This window comes from Hemiscyllium ocellatum, chromosome 2 (assembly GCF_020745735.1).
Source record: "Hemiscyllium ocellatum isolate sHemOce1 chromosome 2, sHemOce1.pat.X.cur, whole genome shotgun sequence".
Taxonomy (NCBI): Eukaryota; Metazoa; Chordata; class Chondrichthyes; order Orectolobiformes; family Hemiscylliidae; genus Hemiscyllium; species Hemiscyllium ocellatum.
This window is the reverse complement of record NC_083402.1, coordinates 8762399-8779690: the sequence shown is the minus strand read 5'-3', so window position 1 is coordinate 8779690 and position 17292 is coordinate 8762399. Positions and strand designations below refer to the sequence as shown.

The 17292-nt window shown below is 45.7% G+C and overlaps 1 protein-coding gene across 2 annotated transcripts in view; it reads right to left on the bottom strand.

Moving 5' to 3' along the window:
- hmgcs1 (3-hydroxy-3-methylglutaryl-CoA synthase 1 (soluble)) overlaps positions 1 to 17292 on the bottom strand; it is a 59850-nt gene that overhangs the window by 22450 nt on the left and 20108 nt on the right. The window contains exon 1 of one of the 2 annotated variants that reach the window (XM_060834423.1): positions 6798 to 6978. The exons of the other annotated variant lie outside the window; for it this stretch is intronic. Coding sequence (XP_060690406.1) covers positions 6798 to 6943 — 146 coding nt within the window. The 5' untranslated portion in view covers positions 6944 to 6978. Of the gene's footprint in view, positions 1 to 6797; positions 6979 to 17292 lie in introns of those variants that run through there. 2 annotated transcript variants of the gene reach the window in all.

Here is a 17292-nt window from a genome sequence, read left to right as displayed (position 1 = left end):
GGGTGGTAAAGACAAGCCAGGGAACTATAGACCCGTTGAGCCTGACCTCGGTGATGGGCAAGTTGTTGGAGTGAATCCTGAGGGACAGGATGTACATGTATTTGGAAAGGCAAGGGCTGATTTGGGATAGTCAACATGGCTTTGTCCGTGGGAAATCATGTCTCACAAACTTGATTGAGTTTTTTGAAGAAGTAACAAAGAAGATTGAGGGCAGAGCAGTAGATGTGATCTATATGGACTTCAGTAAGACAAGGTTCCCCATGGGAGACTGGTAAGCAGGTGAGATCTCATGGAATACAGGGAGAACTAGCCATTCGGATACAGAACTGGCTCAAAGGTAGAAGACAGAGGGGGGTGGTGGTGGATAGTTGTTTTTCTGACTGGAGGCCTGTGACCAGTGGAATGCCACAAGGATCAGTGCTGAGCCCTCTACTTTCTATCGTTTACATAAATGATTTGGATGTGAGCAGAAGAGGTAAAGTTAGTAAGTTTGCAGATGACACCAAAATTGGAGGGGTAGTGGACAGCGAAGAGGGTTACCTCAGATTACAACAGGATTTGGACCAATGGGCTGAGAAGTGGCAGATGGAGTTTAATTCAGATAAATGCGAGGTGCTGTATTTTGGGAAAACAAATCTTAGCAGGACTTATACACTTAATGGTACGGTCCTAGGGAGTGTTGCTGAACAAAGAGACCTTGGAGTGCAGGTTCATAGCTCCTTGAAAGTGGACTCGCAGGTAGATAGGATAGTGAAGAAGGCATTTGGTATGCTTTCCTTTATTGGTCAGAGTATTGAGTACAGGAGTTGGGAGGTCATGTTACGGCTGTACAGGACATTGGTTAAGCCACTGTTGGAATAGTGTGCGCAATTCTGGTCTCCTTCCTATCAGAAAGATGTTGTGAAACTTGAAAGGGTTCAGAAAAGATTTGCAAGGATGTTGCCAGGGCTGGAGGATCTGAGCTACAGGGAGAGTCTGAACAGGCTGTGTCTATTTTCCCTGGAGCGTCAAAGGCTGAGGAGTGACCTAATAGAGGTTTACAAAATCATGAGGGACATGGATAGGATAAATAGACAAGGTCTTTTCCCTGGGGTCAGGGAGTCCAGAACTAGAGGGCATAGGTTTAGGGTGAGAGGGGAAAGATATAAGAGACCTAAGGGGCAACTTTTTCACGCAGAGGGTGGTATGTGTATGGAATGAGCTGCCAGAGGAAGTGGTGCAGGCTGGTACAATTGCAACATTTATGAGGCATTTGGATGGGTATATGAATAGGAAGGGTTTGGAGGGATATGGGCTAAGTGTTGGCTGGTGGGTCTAGTTGGGTTGGGATATCCGGTCGGCATGGAGAGGTTGGACCGAAGGGTCTGTTTCCATGCTGTACATGTCTATGACTCTGTGGCTCTATAGTTAAACCGTTCTAATGAAGAATCAAAACGTTAACTCTGCTTTCTTCCCACAGGTGCTGCCAGACCTAGTGAACTTCTCCAGCAATTTCTGATTTTTGTTTCAAATCTTTGTTTTATTTTACCAGTTTAATATTTTAGCAATACCGTCTGTCACATTCCTCAATTCCTCCTTTGGTGCCTAATTAACCCCACGTTTCATTTTACTGTTGATAAGCCTGTAGCAGACTGTGGGACCCCCTTTTATGGTAGCTGCCAGGCTCTGCTCACACACCTCCATTTCTCATCACCTCCCCTTTAAAGCCTCACAGATCACAAAGCTGAGAAATCTGAAGCAAACTGTAAATACTTGGCATCCTCCAGCTCAGCACTACCATTCCCTCCTTCACCTATTCAGAAAATAAACGTCAATCCCCTCCCTATATATTGCCACCTCCACTTGGGCCAAACATTATGCCACTGAATTTATCAATTTTAATATTTTATCTGGAAGCAGATACAGATGAATATATTGGATGAGATTGTGGCGCAGTGGTAATATTACTGGATTAGTAATCCAGAGGCCAGATTAACGTTCAGGTTCAATTTCCAGTATGTTAGCTGATGGGATTTACATTTTAAAAAATTAATAAATCTGGAATCAAAAGCTAGTCTCAGCAACAGTGACTGTCAACTTTTATTAATTATTATAAAAACTTGCTTGTCATTGTCTATAAGAATAATGCCAGAAGACTGGAGGATAGCAAATGTCGTTCCCTTGTTCATGAAGGAGAGTAAAGCCAACTCTGGAAATTATAGACCTGTGAACCTTATTTTGATTGCGGGTAAAGTTTTGGAAAGGATTGTAAGAAATAGGATTCATAATCATCTAGAAAGAAATAAGTTGATTCGGGATATTCAGCACGGTTTTGTGAAGGGTAGGTTGTGTCTCACAAGCCTTATGGAGTTCTTTGAGAAGGTGACCAAAAAGGTGGATGACAGTAAAGCAGTTGACTTGGTGTATATCGGTTTCAGTAAAACGTTTGATAAGGTTCCCCAGGTGGGCACAGGATTGAGGGTAATGGTTGATGGAAAATGTTCATTCTGGAGTTCATTTACAAGTGGGACACCCCAAAGATGTGTTGTGGGTCCACTGTTGTTTGTCATCACTATTGGATTAGGGCAAAAAAGGATGAGTTCGTAAATTTGCAGATGACACCGAGGTAGAGTTGTGGATAGTGACGAAGGATGTTGTAAGTCACAGAGACACATATATAAGCTGCAGAGCTGGGCTGAGAGGTGGCAAATGGAGTTTAATGCGGAAAAGTGTGAGGTGATTCACTTTGGAAGGAGCAACTGGAATAAAGAGTACTGGGTCTAAGGTAAAATTCTTGGTAGTGTAGATGAGCAGAGATATCTCGGTGTCCATGTGCACTGATCCCAGAAAGTTGCCACCCAGGTTGATAGGGTTGTTAAGAAGGCATACGGCATGTTAGCTTTTTTTGGTAGAGGCATTGAGTTGCGGACCCACGAGATCATGCTGCAGCTGTACAGAACTCTGGTGGAGTATTGCGTACAGTTCTGGTCACCGCATTATAGGAAAGATGTGGAAGCTTTGGAAAGGGCTCAGAGGAGATTTACTAGGATGTTGCCTAGTACGGAGGGAGGGCCTTATGAGGAAAGGCTGAGGGACTTGAGGCTGTTTTCATTAGAGCGAAGAAGGTTGAGAGGTGACTTAATTGAGACATATACAATAATCAGAGGATTACTTGGGTTGGACAGTGAGAGCCTTTTCCCTCAGATGGTGATGGCTAGCATGAGCGGACATAGCTTTAAATTGAGGGGTTGACAGATATAGGACAGAAGTCAGAGTAAGTTTCTTTACGCAGAGTAATAGGGGTATGGAATGCACTGCCTGCAATAGTAGTAGACTCACCAACTTTATGGACATTTAACTGGTCATTGGATAGACATATGGACGAGAATGGAATAGTGTAGGTTAGAGGGGCTTCGGATTGGTTCCATAGCTCGGCGCAACATCGAGAGCCAAAGGGCCTGTACTGCGCAGTAATGTTCTATATTCTATGTTTCTTGAAGGAAGGAAATCGGCCATCTTTATCAGGTCTAGCATATGGGAGACTCCAGGAGCATACCAATGAGGATGCACTTAACTGCCCTCTAAAATGGCCAAGCAAGCCACTCAGCACAATAAATGGTGACCATGCCAGTACTGTCCAGATCAAAGAAAGGACAAAACAAATCTTCATCCCCACACACCACTTCAATATTTTCTTGGCTTGATGTTTGTTTTCATATGACTGTGCTCCTATGAAGAAACACAGGATTAGTCTTGACGTTAGGAGGCAGTGTATAAATCACACACTTCCTTTTATTGCAACACCAGTTCAGTCAGTGTCTGAAAAGAAAATAAATGACAGGAAAACCCCAGATCTGGCCCATCAGGGCCCCACCCAGAAGATTAACTCTTCCATTCCCTTTCAGATTGCTGAAAGAAGCTGCTGTGTCTTTTTGAGCAAAATCTGTCTGATTTCAGCTCAAATGAGCCAAATCAATCCTAGCTCTGACACATTGGGGGTGGGGGGGGGGGGGGGGGGGGGGGGGGGGGGGGTGATGAAGCGAACTGTTCAAGGGATGATGACTTCACACTTACAGCAGCAAATAGCAAAGTGCGCCCATGTTATAAAGGCCACATCTGGTCCTTCCCAGGGCATCATAATGCCAGAGCTGGATGAAGACCAGTGTGACATCTCAGCTGAAGAGGTGCTGGGACTAATTGTGTGGCTGTAACTGGCCTTTTGCTATTACATCAACAGGGTCCAACACCCAACCCCTGATGTAATGGATTCAGCCTTCACCACAACCATCATGCTAGCAGAGCTGCTCTCTCACTCAGTCTCTCTCACAGATCCCACATCTTCACCATGCATTCCCCATCCCAGCTCCCCTACAACCACCACCCTTAGGCTCAAAACTCTCCCAGTTTATTAACATTCCCTACATTACAGCAGTAACCAGACATCAAAAATAACAGTATGGCACTTTGGGACTCGGAGGAAGTGACAGGCACTGCAAAATGCAAGCCTTTAGTAGGACACAATGGTTTCAGTGCAGCATTGGTGTTGATGATGTGCCAGCTGGGAGTTTGCATTGGAAGGCAATTTGAGCACAGCCAAGCTATATTTCTGTTCCTGGCATAAACAAGAAAGGCCGACTGTACACTGAATGAAACTTTCTGCCAACACGCCAGGAAGCTGACGGATAAAAGTTAGTTGCTAGGTGACCAAGTCTAGCCATTGTGGAATACTGGAATTTCAAAACAACATCATAAAGGAACATGCAAGCAAATCAAAACCGGGCATACCTCCCACATGCTCTAAAGGCTGGACTGCAATCTCGCACCCACTTGTGTGGAACCCTGCTACACAAGATGAGTTCCAATGTGCTACTGAAGGGAACAGAATGGGCACCAAAACTAAGGAAAACAAGCAAGGAAGAGGATGGGGAGGTGGTGTGTAGGAAGGAGGAGAAAGGAGTGGGGTAGGGGGTAGTGAAGAGGGCAAAGCGGGGGGGGGGCACGCAAGAGAGATCAGGGAGGAAGGGTGAGCACAAGCATAGAGTCGGGCGTGGGGAGAGGAGAGAGGAGTAAGAAGGGAACTCCAAGAGGTTTGGAGAGATGAGGGGTTGCAGTGGAGGAGCAGTGAGGTTGGAGGGGTTCACTAAGGAGCAGGGAGAGTTGAGGGGGCACAAGGGGTGGAGGCTACAGAATTGCAAGGTTAAAGCAGTGTGGTTAATCACAAGATTGTTTTTTTTTTAAACAGAAGTGAGGTGGGGCATTTCAGAGGAACAGAGACATCATCCCATCCAAACCACGTACTTCTGAAGAAGTGTCAGGCTGGACTCAAAACATTAACTGTTTCTCTCCTCACAGATCCTGCTAGACCGGAGGTTCCCCAGTATCCTCAGTTTGATGTCAGACTTCCAGCATCAACAGGATTTTGTTTTTACAGCACACCCTTCAATCTTTTGAGAAGCCAAACCATGATTGGCTGCAGCTGTGGACACTCGTCATACAAGAAAAACACTGGCATTTATATAGTGCCTTTTATGATACTGAGATGATTCAAAAAGCTAAGCAGCCAATGACATTTCTTTGTAAGTATTGTTACTGGCATAGGGTGGGATGCACAACTACTGATGATGATCCGATCATGTGCCCAAATGCTGCTGACTGAGAAAAAACATTAGCTAGGATGGCAAAGGGGGGTTGTGACCTCATCTTTTTGCTTTTATAATGGTACTGTGGGATCTTGAGGGGACAAGGACTCAGCTTATTGTTCCACCTGAAAGATGGTTTCTCCCATCTAACTACCTTCATAGCAAATCCTTCAATTAATCCCCCACTATCAACAATCTGGAGGTTAGCAGTGACCAGAAGCTGAAATGGACCAGCTGTACAAATACTGCGGCTAACAGGACCAGGATAGACATCCTGCAGCGAGTAACTCTCCTCCCTGACTGCCCAAAGCTTGTCCACCATCTTGTGGCACAAGTTAGACATGTGATGTAATATTCCCCAATTGTTGCTACAATAACACTCCAGAAGCGTGACTAAGCAAGAACTAAGCAGCCTGCGTGATTGGCACCTTCAACATTCACTCCTTCTACCTCAGATGCACAGTGGCGGCCGTGTGTACCATCTACATCTGCACTGCAGTGACTCACCAAAACTCCACCGACAGCACCTTCTAATTCTATACAACCAAAAAGAACTGGATCAGCAAACTCATGGGAACACCACCACCAAGACACTCACCTCGGTGCTTTGTACCTAAGATGGGCACATGTGGGGTGACTTTTCACTGTACTCCAGAATTTCTATACTTGAGTACACATGACAATAAACCGAATTCTCATTCTGCTGACTTGGAAACACATTCCTATTCCTTCGGTGTCACAGCACTGTGGGTGTTCTTATTACAAATGGACTGCAGCAGTTCAAGGAAATTCATCATCACATTCTCCAGGACAATTAGAAATCAGCAAGTCACTGAGCTCATATTCATGAAAGGATTTAAAAACAGAATTGACTTCAGGGGGCACACAGGTTTAAAGTGATTGGCAAAAGGATGATTTCCTTTTACACAGGAAGTGGTTAGGATTCACTGCTTGAAAGTGGTGAAGGCAGGGGCAATTTTGGATTCCAAAAGACACAAAATTTACAGGGCCAGCAGGGAAAGGCAAAGAATGGGAGTGGCAGAGGCATTCCTACAGCGGGCCAGCGGAGACGTAGCAGGTTCAGAGGCCTGTGATATGATTTCAGGGACAAGCACGACCCACTCAGACAGAACTAGAACACTATGTGGAAATCATCCTCACCAACTCTGTCAAACCTACCTCCTTTTCACTGGGGGCTTAACCTTGACAGTTGCTTGTCGGCAAGTTGTGAAAATAACCCGCTGGCTCTGGGAGCTGAGGTTTTGTCCAGCACACACACTATCTGCATACACAAGTCGGCTGAGTCTGGTAAGTGTTCGAAACATGTTGAGAGAGTGAAGGAAACTAATGGCATCCACTGAGACACTGAGCATCATACGTGCAGCATTTATAGAGCACTCAGGACACCCCTTCTCTCCCACCCAGTACTGTACACGTCATGTTCCGTATCAAAGATCAGCACAAACCATTCAACTATGCAGTCCCAGCAAACTCATTAATCATTTACCCATTGGTTTGGCACTGAGCTTACTGATTAGAAGCAAGCTAACCTTTCCCCTACTTTCAGAACATCGTTCACAAAAACTCAAAATAAAAATCTTGCTTCACTTGAGAAAGAAACAGAGGAAATGGGCAGACAACCATTCTCTTGAATCAATCTGCTGGCCAGTTCACAAGGTAAAGTTGCTGCCTTTCAGATGAGACACTAATCTTAGGTCCAGCTGGCTTGCTCAGGGAGATGGAAGTAGTGTCAGGATTCAAGTCGACACTCAGGAGGTGGATGGCCCAATGGGTGAATCCATCTTTTGGTGTTTGCCCTCTGTATGAAGCTGATCCTATGTGCTCACTCTCTCCCCCACCATTTGACCAAACTCTGCTCAGTTATTCCACTGGCCCACAACCACAAAACAACAGGTTATCATCTTAAACCTTGCAACTCATCCTATGGCCGTGACCCCCTGATTTTCAACCTGCAGCCATTACAAACACCTTTATTCTATCTGCTTGGCCCTATTCCTTTTCTCAATTGTAGATATTTTCTAGAGCTGAAAATGGGTTGCTGGTTAGGTCAGGCAGCATCCAAGGAACAGGAAATTCGACGTTTCGGGCAAAAGCCCTTCATCAGATATTTTCTACTCAATTAACCAATAATTTACACTGCTTTAACGCAAATTGTTGTTAAAAATATTCAGGTGAGGAATGGTCTCTCAGAATCCCAAATGCTTATATTACAAGAGGCCATTTGGCCTGTCAAGTGTAGTCTGGCTCTCAGAAGGAGCAGTTTGCTTACCCAGGTGATTTTCCTATAATCCTGTATTCTTCCCTTTCAGGAATTACCTTCAACACACCATCGCATTACAAATCCTACACATCCGCTGTGTGAAACCATTTCTCCCATTCCGCCCATTACCTACAATCTGTCCGCTCTCCTCCTCAATCCTTCTATCAATTGGGATAGTTTCTCCCTATTTACTCTGTCCAGACGCATCATTAGTTTGAATACTTCAACTAATTACCTTTCATTTTTTTCCTTCTCGAAGGAACACACTCCATAAGTTTAGATCCCTTATTGAAATGCAAATTTAACCCCACTGCAATAATTCCACATTCTGCACTTTTATGGCACCTTTTGATACAACAGAATGCATTCCAAAATACATAATCAAACAAAATAAGAGTCTGATCCACACACTGAAATCAACAGCAACAAGTACCATTTCAAAATGCTCAAACACATATTCCACACTGACCTCTCCATTGTTGATCAGATATGGAGTTAAACTCCTCTCAGGAGCTTGCAAGTTTCCTCAGCCTCATCTGAAGAACAGCACGGGAGCTCTCCCCAATATCTTGGCCAACATTTATCCCTCAAATAATAAAACTAAGCACATTACCAGATTTTTTCATCTGAATCGCTGTTTGATGGTTGTAATGGTGTAGAGTTTGGCTGCATTTGTGCCAACAAAAGAGCTGGCAATGGTTCCATAATATGTAATTGCATGTGGGGCATTTTTAGGATGTCTGCAGGATGCAAAAAAGGTACTGTGTTCCTTCCAGAAATTTCTGCAAGCTGTGGTAAATTGCTCTGTTCGTGGTAACTCTGCACTTCTCCAATTTTGGCATCTTGTATGTTCCCTTTTCCCACCACTGATGGTCAAATTCCTTTCCAGAACCTTGCACCCTCTGCCTCCTCCTTTAAGAAACTTCTTGTAGAACATAGAAAAATACAGTGCAGTACAGGCTCTTCGGCCCTCGATGCTGCGCCGATCCAAGCCCACCTCACCTACACTAGCCCACTTTCCTCCATATGCCTATCCAATGCCCGTTTAAATGCCCATAAAGAGGGAGAGTCCACCACTGTTACTGGCAGGGCATTCCACGAACTCACGACTGGCTGAGTAAAGAATCTACCCCTAACATCAGTCCTATACCTATCACCCCTTAATTTAAAGCTATGCCCCCTCGTGATAGCTGAAATTCACGTGACCTAGCTCTTGGTCATCTGTCCTAATATGTCCTCCATTGAAGACTGGAGGAAATAGGAGGACAAGGCAGATGAATGCATGCTTGGAAAGGTGCTGCAGCAGGGAGGGCTTCAGATTGCTGGGAAGCAGCTGGGTTCTGGGGAAGATGGTACCTGAACAACCAGATACTCTGCGTCTGAACAGATGTGTTCCTTTGTTCATGCCATTGGGAGGGCTTTAAACTAAATTGACAGGAGTGTGGAGCCAAGAAAGAATAACAGAGGACAACACAGAGGATACAACTGGCATTAGCAGAGAGAACAGTAAGTTAATCGGTGAAAATGGAGCAGGGTAAAAAGAAGGGAAGTCTAAAACAGAGTTAACGCATGCAAATAGATAGAGCATAGTTACAGATGCAGATTATCATGTGTAATTATGATGTTGTAGCAGTAATAGAGGCCTGGCTCAAGGAAGGACAAGATTGGGTGTTAAATATTGCTGGGCATAAATTATTCATGAAAGATAGAAAAGGGATGAAAGGAGGATGGACAGCAGTATTGGGTAAGAGAGTGCTGGAGAAAGAGGAAGTCTCAGAGTTCAAAGACAGAGTCAATTTAGCCAGAACTATGGAGTAAAAGGGTGCAATTACACTGCTCGGGGTAGTCTACAGACCGCCGACTAATGAAAAGGACGTAGATTAACAAATCGGCAGGGAAATTACAGAGAAATGCTAACATTAGAAGGGAATGAAAATTTTGAACTTCAATTATCCAAATATCGGCTGGGATACTGGTAGAACAAAGGAGCAAATGTTCCTAGATTGTGTTCGAGAACATCCTACAGAGGTATGCACCCATTCCAACAAGGAAGGATGAACTGTTGGAACCGGTCCTTGGAAATCAGATGGACCAAGTGAATCAAGTGTCGGTGGGGTAACATTTAGGAGACATGTAACAATCTAAGAGCAAGGAAAATCAATTGGCAGAGAGCTGACTTAAAAGGGGCGAGGACAAAGCTGAATAAAATTGATTGGAATAAAAGCAGGAGCTGAATAATGTGCCACCTTCAAAGAGCAAGTGGTTCAGGTACATTTGAGGTAATTCCCCTCTAAATGCAAACAGTAAGGCAAACAAATTCAAATTTCCCGAGTGACAATGGCAGTAGAAATTAACAGCAGAAAGAATAAGTGTGTATATGACAGCTGTAATGCAGAAAATACAATTGAGAATCAACCGAAATACCTAGGGTTTGGAAAGAAGTGAAAAAGCAAGAGAAGCAAAGAGGACAATGATAAAAGACTTGTAGCTAACGAATATAAATCCCAAAGCTTTGCCCAGGCATGTAAACTGTAAGAGAGCGACTAAAGGGTGAATAAAGCCAATTCAAGATCAAAAAGGGGATTTACAAATAGAAGTACAGGGCATGGCTGAGGTGTTGAATAAATACTTTACATGTGTCTTTTTAACAAAGGATACTGCTGCTGCCCATGCCATTGTGACAAATTGGGGATTCTGGATTAGTGGTGCTGGAAAAGCACAGCAGTTCAGACAGCATCTGAGGAGCAGTAAAATCACCGTTTCGGGCAAAAGCCCCTCACCAGGACTGTGGGCGGCACAGTGGCACAGTGGTTAGCACTGCTGCCTCACAGCGCCTGAGACCCGGGTTCAATTCCCGTCTCAGGCGACTGACTGTGTGGAGTTTGCACGTTCTCCCCGTGTCTGCGTGGGTTTCCTCCGGGTGCTCCGGTTTCCTCCCACAGTCCAAAGATGTGCGGGTCAGGTGAATTGGCCATGCTAAATTGCCCGTAGTGTTAGGTAAGGGGTAAATGTAGGGATATGGGTGGGTTGCGCTTCGGCGGGTCGGTGTGGACTTGTTGGGCCGAAGGGCCTGTTTCCACACTGTAAGTAATCTAATCTAATCCAGAATCTGGTTTCCAGCATCTGCAGACATTGTTTTTACCTGATAAATTGGGGAGCTCAGTCACTGGAAGTGTTCACAATTAATAAGGAAGAAGTACAGATTGTTGCCACTTAAAGTGGACAAGATACCGGGACCAGATAAGATGCATCTAAAGATTTTGAAGGAAGTAATGGTAAAAATTGTGGACGCACTGACCATAACCTTTCACCTTCTCTGGACTCAGGAAGGGTACCAGAAGATTGGAGAATTCAAAAACATAACAGCCTTGATCAAGACAGATTTTAAGGATAATCCCAGCAATGACAAAGCATTTAATTTAACTTCAGTGATGGGAAAACCTCCAAAAAAAAATGATCAAGAATAGAATTAGTATTCACATGGAAAGAGATGGGTTGACCAGGATGACTTGGAATGAATTTCTAAAGAGGAAATCACGTTTAACTAACTTTCCGGAATTTTTCCAGGAGGTAACAGAAAGGGTCAATGAGGGTAATGTGCTGAAAATGTGTTGCTGGAAAAGCGCAGCAGGTCAGGCAGCATCCAAGGAACAGGAAATTCGACGTTTTGGGCATAACGAAAACATCAAATCTCCTGTTCCTTGGATGCTGCCTGACCTGCTGCGCTTTTCCAGCAACACATTTTCAGCTCTGATCTCCAGCATTTGCAGACCTCACTTTCTCCAATACGGGTAATGTAGCTTAGATGGATTTCCAGAACAATTTTTTTTGAGAAAAGGAATAGGTTGTGGTATAAAAGGGGACAGTGGCAGCGCAGATACAAATTGGCCAAGTGAGTGATAGGAAACAGAGAGGAATGGTCAGTGGATATTTTCCAGTTCCTGTAATGCAGTTCTCCCCAGGGGTCACCATTGGGACACTTGCTTTTTCAGATGTATATTATTGATCTGGATCTTGGTGTACAGGGTACAATGTTCAAGGCTGCTGATCGCCCAAACGTAGAAGAATTGTAAGCCATGAAGAGGATAGTGTGGAACTATCAAAAGGATATTGGCAAGTTGGATGAGTGGGCAGATAAGTGGCAGATGAGGTTCAATGCAGGGAAGTGTGAGGTGATGCACCTGAGTCAGAGATACAATGCTAAAGCAGAAACATGAGCAGAAGGACCTGGTACAAATGTGTGCACAAATCATTGATTATGACAAGGACGTGGGAGAAATCAGTTAATAAAGCACTCAGTGTTTCAGCTTTCTTGAGAGGGATATAGAGTACAACAGCAACGAATAACGTTGAACTTGTATAATCACACCACTCGTAACTTAACTGGAGTAATGCGTACAGTGTGAGCACCACATTACAGGAGAGATGCAAATGCATTGCAGAGAGAGCAGAAGCAATTATTACTGGAATGCTTCCAGAGATGAGAAACTTTAGTGATGAGAATAGATTGATGCAGTTGGGACTGTTCTCCCTGCAGAGAAGGAGCCCCCAAGCAGAGATTTGATGGAGGTTTTCAAAATCATGAGTGGGCTGGACAGTACACAGAGGGAGAAGCTGTTCTCACTCAGAAAAGGAACAAGTTCAGGAAGGTAGGAAGATTTTAAAAGTGCTGCCTAAATAAAGCAATGGTGATGAGAAAAAAACATTTTCACAAAGGTGGTAGGGTATACACTGCCTTGAGCATGTCGAAATCAGGCTCATCAGAGGCATTCAAGAGGGCACTGGATGGTTATTTGGATAGAAATGATGTGCAGACATTACAGGAAAAGGCAGCAGATTGGCATTTGGTAATAGAAGTGGGCAGGCACAATTCTGTGATAATCACTGCTCCTGTGAAGCACCTTGGGTCATTTGACTATGTTAAAGGTACAGTATAGAGACAAGTTGCTGCAGCATTGTGGGGGAAACTCCAACATGAGAATTTAAGTCATGACCTGCACATTATTCAAGGGGCAGCAGGTGACTGCTCAATGACCTGGAGATAGAGTTGTAGAGAAGTACAGCATGGAAACAGACCCTTCGATTCAACTCATCCATGTGAGATATTAAAGACTTAATTTGCTCTGCTGACCTGCAAGAATTCGAATGCACTATACATTGTAATTATACCAGCCTCCATCACTTCCTCTGGCAGCTCATTCCATACATGCACTACCCTCTGCATGAAAACATTGCCCCTAAGATCCCTTTTATATCTTTCCTCTCTCACCCTAAACCTGTGCCCTCTAGTTTTGGACTTCCCCACTCCATGGAAAAGACCTTGTCTACTTATCCTATTCATGCCCTTCGTGATTTTAAAAATCTCTATACGGTCATCCCTCAGCTGCTGACCTTCCAAAGAAAACAGTTCCAGCCTATTCAGCCTCTCCCTATAGCTGAAATCCTCCAACCCTGGCAACATCCTTGAAAGAGTTCAGAAAAGATTTGCAAGTTTCATAATATCCTTTTGATCGGAAGGATATCAGAACTGCACACAATATTCCAACAGTGGCCTAACCAATGTCCTGTACAGCTGCAACATGACCTCCCAACTCCTGTACTCAATGCTCTGACCAATAAAGGAAAGCATACCAAACACTTCCTTCACAATCCTATCTACCTGCAACTCTACTTTCAAGGAACAATGAACCTGCGTTCCAAGATCTCTTTGTGCAGCAACATTCTCCAAGACCTTACCATTAAAACTGCATCAGTCCTGTCCTGATTTGCTTTCCCAAAATGCAGCACCTTGCATTTATCTAAATTAAACTCCATCTGCCACTCCTCACCCCATTGGACCATCTGATCTTAGATCCTGTTGTACTCCGAGGTAACTTCCTTTGCTGTCCACACCCAGTTTCTCTTGCTTTTCCCTATTAATGAAGTCGATGTCAGCGCTGTGCTAATATAAAATGGTGGCTGTGAACAAATCTAAGATGTTTGCCTGACTCATTTGGGTCTGGAATTCTTTAAGGGAGAGGGTGAATGTGTCAAAAGCCATTTCCATTTGTAGATCCTTGCTAAGGTAGGAAATGGAGACAGCTCTTTGAAGGTGATTAAAATGCAAATTCCAGAACCTGTTTACAGTGAATTCCTGAGACAATGTCACATTTCAGTAATGTCTGCCTTACTTTCCAAGCTCCAGATATCCGAGAGGTGGTATGTTGCCTTACTGACTGGGAACAAAAACCAGTCAGGCTCTCGGGTAAATGTGACAAGAATAAAGAAGTTATTATACTCTACTGTGCAATGCACTGTCCACTGAGGCTGCAAAATCGAGCTTGTCAGATCCTTAACCCACTATGCACTGATGGGATTTGCAAAGGTCTTATCCAACATAGATAGAACTTGCAAAAACAAAAATCCAGCAAGTTACCACAGATCAGAGGCATGCTGTTTCTTTGTAAGAATGCACTCTAGGGAAAAACAGGATGGTGTTTCATTTGATTGAACAATGGGCAACAAGGCAGGCCAGTTCCAAACTCAAACTCAATAAGCAGACAGTTGGGATATGCAATACATATCCAATGAAAATGAACAACTAACCTTGGCCAGCCTGTGCTGTGTCCAAAGTCTCATCTTTACTGCCAATAAAGTAAGTTTTTGTGCCAATATCTGCTTCTGGTAACTTCACCCACAACTGAATTAGAATCATAGGAATTTTATAGAACAGCATTCTATCGGGTTGTATCAGTACCTAGTATGGCAACTGTACCATTCAAGATCGGAGACGGTTACAGAGAGTGGTGAACTCGGCCCGGACAATTACAAGGGCCAACCTCCCGGCTATAGAATCCATCTACCAGGCCCCCCACTCACCTATTGTACTCTATGCTACTCTCTTCATCTCCCAATACCTCGACACGGTCCTGTCCCCTTTAGTCCAAGAACTCCCCACCTACGTTCGGGACACCACCCACGCCCTCCACCTCCTCCAGGATTTTCGCTTCCCCGGTCCCCAACGCCTTATTTTCACTATGGACATCCAGTCCCTGTACACCTCCATCCCCCATCACGAAGGACTCAAAGCCCTCCGCTTCTTCCTTTCCCGCCGCACCAACCAGTACCCTTCCACTGACACCCTCCTTCGACTGACTGAACTGGTCCTCACCCTGAATAACTTCTCTTTTCAATCCTCCCACTTCCTCCAAACTAAAGGAGTTGCCATGGGCACCCGCATGGGCCCCAGCTATGCCTGCCTCTTCGTAGGATATGTGGAACAGTCCATCTTCCGCAACTACACTGGCACCAGCCCCCACCTTTTCCTCCGCTACATCGATGACTGTATCGGCGCTGCCTCGTGCTCCCACGAGGAGGTTGAACAGTTCATCAACTTTACTAACACCTTCCATCCCGACCTGAAATTCACCTGGACTGTCTCAGACTCCTCCCTCCCCTTCCTAGACCTTTCCATTTCTATCTCGGGCGACCGACTCAACACAGACATCTATTATAAACCGACTGACTCCCACAGCTACCTGGACTACACCTCCTCCCACCCTGCCCCCTGTAAAAACGCCATCCCATATTCCCAATTCCTTCGTCTCCGCCGCATCTGCTCCCAGGAGGACCAATTCCAACACCGCACAGCCCAGATGGCCTCCTTCTTCAAGGACCGCAGATTCCCCCCAGACGTGATCGACGATGCCCTCCACCGCATCTCCTCCACTTCCCGCTCCTCTGCCCTTGAGCCCCGCTCCTCCAACCGCCACCAAGACAGAACCCCACTGGTTCTCACCTACCACCCCACCAACCTCCGCATACAACGTATCATCCGCCGTCATTTCCGCCACCTCCAAACGGACCCCACCACCAAGGATATATTTCCCTCCCCTCCCCTATCAGCGTTCCGCAAGGACCACTCCCTTCGTGACTCCCTTGTCAGATCCACACCCCCCACCAACCCAACCTCCACCCCCGGCACCTTCCCCTGCAACCGCAGGAAATGCAAAACTTGCGCCCACACCTCCACACTCACTTCCCTCCAAGGCCCCAAGGGATCCTTCCATATCCGCCACAAGTTCACCTGTACCTCCACACACATCATCTATTGCATCCGCTGCACCCGATGTGGCCTCCTCTATATTGGTGAGACAGGCCGCTTACTTGCGGAACGCTTCAGAGAACACCTCTGGGCCGCCCGAACCAACCAACCCAATCACCCCGTGGCTCAACACTTTAACTCCCCTCCCACTCCACCGAGGACATGCAGGTCCTTGGACTCCTCCACCGGCAGAACACAACTACACGACGGCTGGAGGAGGAGCGCCTCATCTTCCGCCTGGGAACTCTCCAACCACAAGGTATGAATTCAGATTTCTCCAGCTTCCTCATTTCCCCTCCCCCCACCTTGTCTCAGTCGGTTCCCTCAACTCAGCACCGCCCTCCTAACCTGCAATCCTCTTCCTGACCTCTCCGCCCCCACCCCACTCCGGCCTATCACCCTCACCTTGACCTCCTTCCACCTATCCCACCTCCATCGCCCCTCCCCTTAGTCCCTCCTCCCTACCTTTTATCTCAGCCTGCTTGGCTCTCTCTCTCTTATTCCTGATGAAGGGCTTATGCTCGAAACGTCGAATTCTCTATTCCTGAGATGCTGCCTAACCTGCTGTGCTTTGACCAGCAACACATTTGCAGCTACTCTCTCCCCACCCCCACCCTCCCCTGGCTTATCTCTCCACACTTCAGGCTCACTGCCTTTATTCCTGATGAAGGGCTTTTGCCCGAAACGTCGATTTCGCTGGTCATTGGATGCTGCCTGAACTGCTGTGCTCTTCCAGCGCCACTAATCCAGAATCTGGTTTCCAGCATCTGCAGTCATTGTTTTTACCCCACTGTCAAGGAAAGGCCACCAGCATTCTCAAAGACCCATCCCCCCGGCAATGTTTTTCTACAACCTCCACCATCGGGGAGAAGGTACAGAAGCCTGAACACGCACCAGCCGGTTTAGCAACAGTTTCTACCCTACTGTTTAGATTAGATTACTTACAGTTTGGAAACAGACCCTTCGGCCCAATAAGTCCACACTGACCCGCCGAAGCGCAACCCACCCATACCCCTACATTTACCCCTTACCTAACACTACGGGCAATTTAGCATGGCCAATTCACCTGACCCGCACATCTTTGGACTGTGGGAGGAAACCGGAGCACCCGGAGGAAACCCACGCAGACATGGGGAGAACGTGCAAACTCCACACAGTCTGTCGCCTGAGTCGGGAATTGAACCCGGGTCTCAGGCGCTGTGAGGCAGCAGTGCTAACCACTGTTCCACCGTGCCGCCGTGTTAGAATACTGAAGGGTCTCACAAACTCTTAACATTCGCCTGTACCTATGTCTTTGTTTTTGCCGCTGT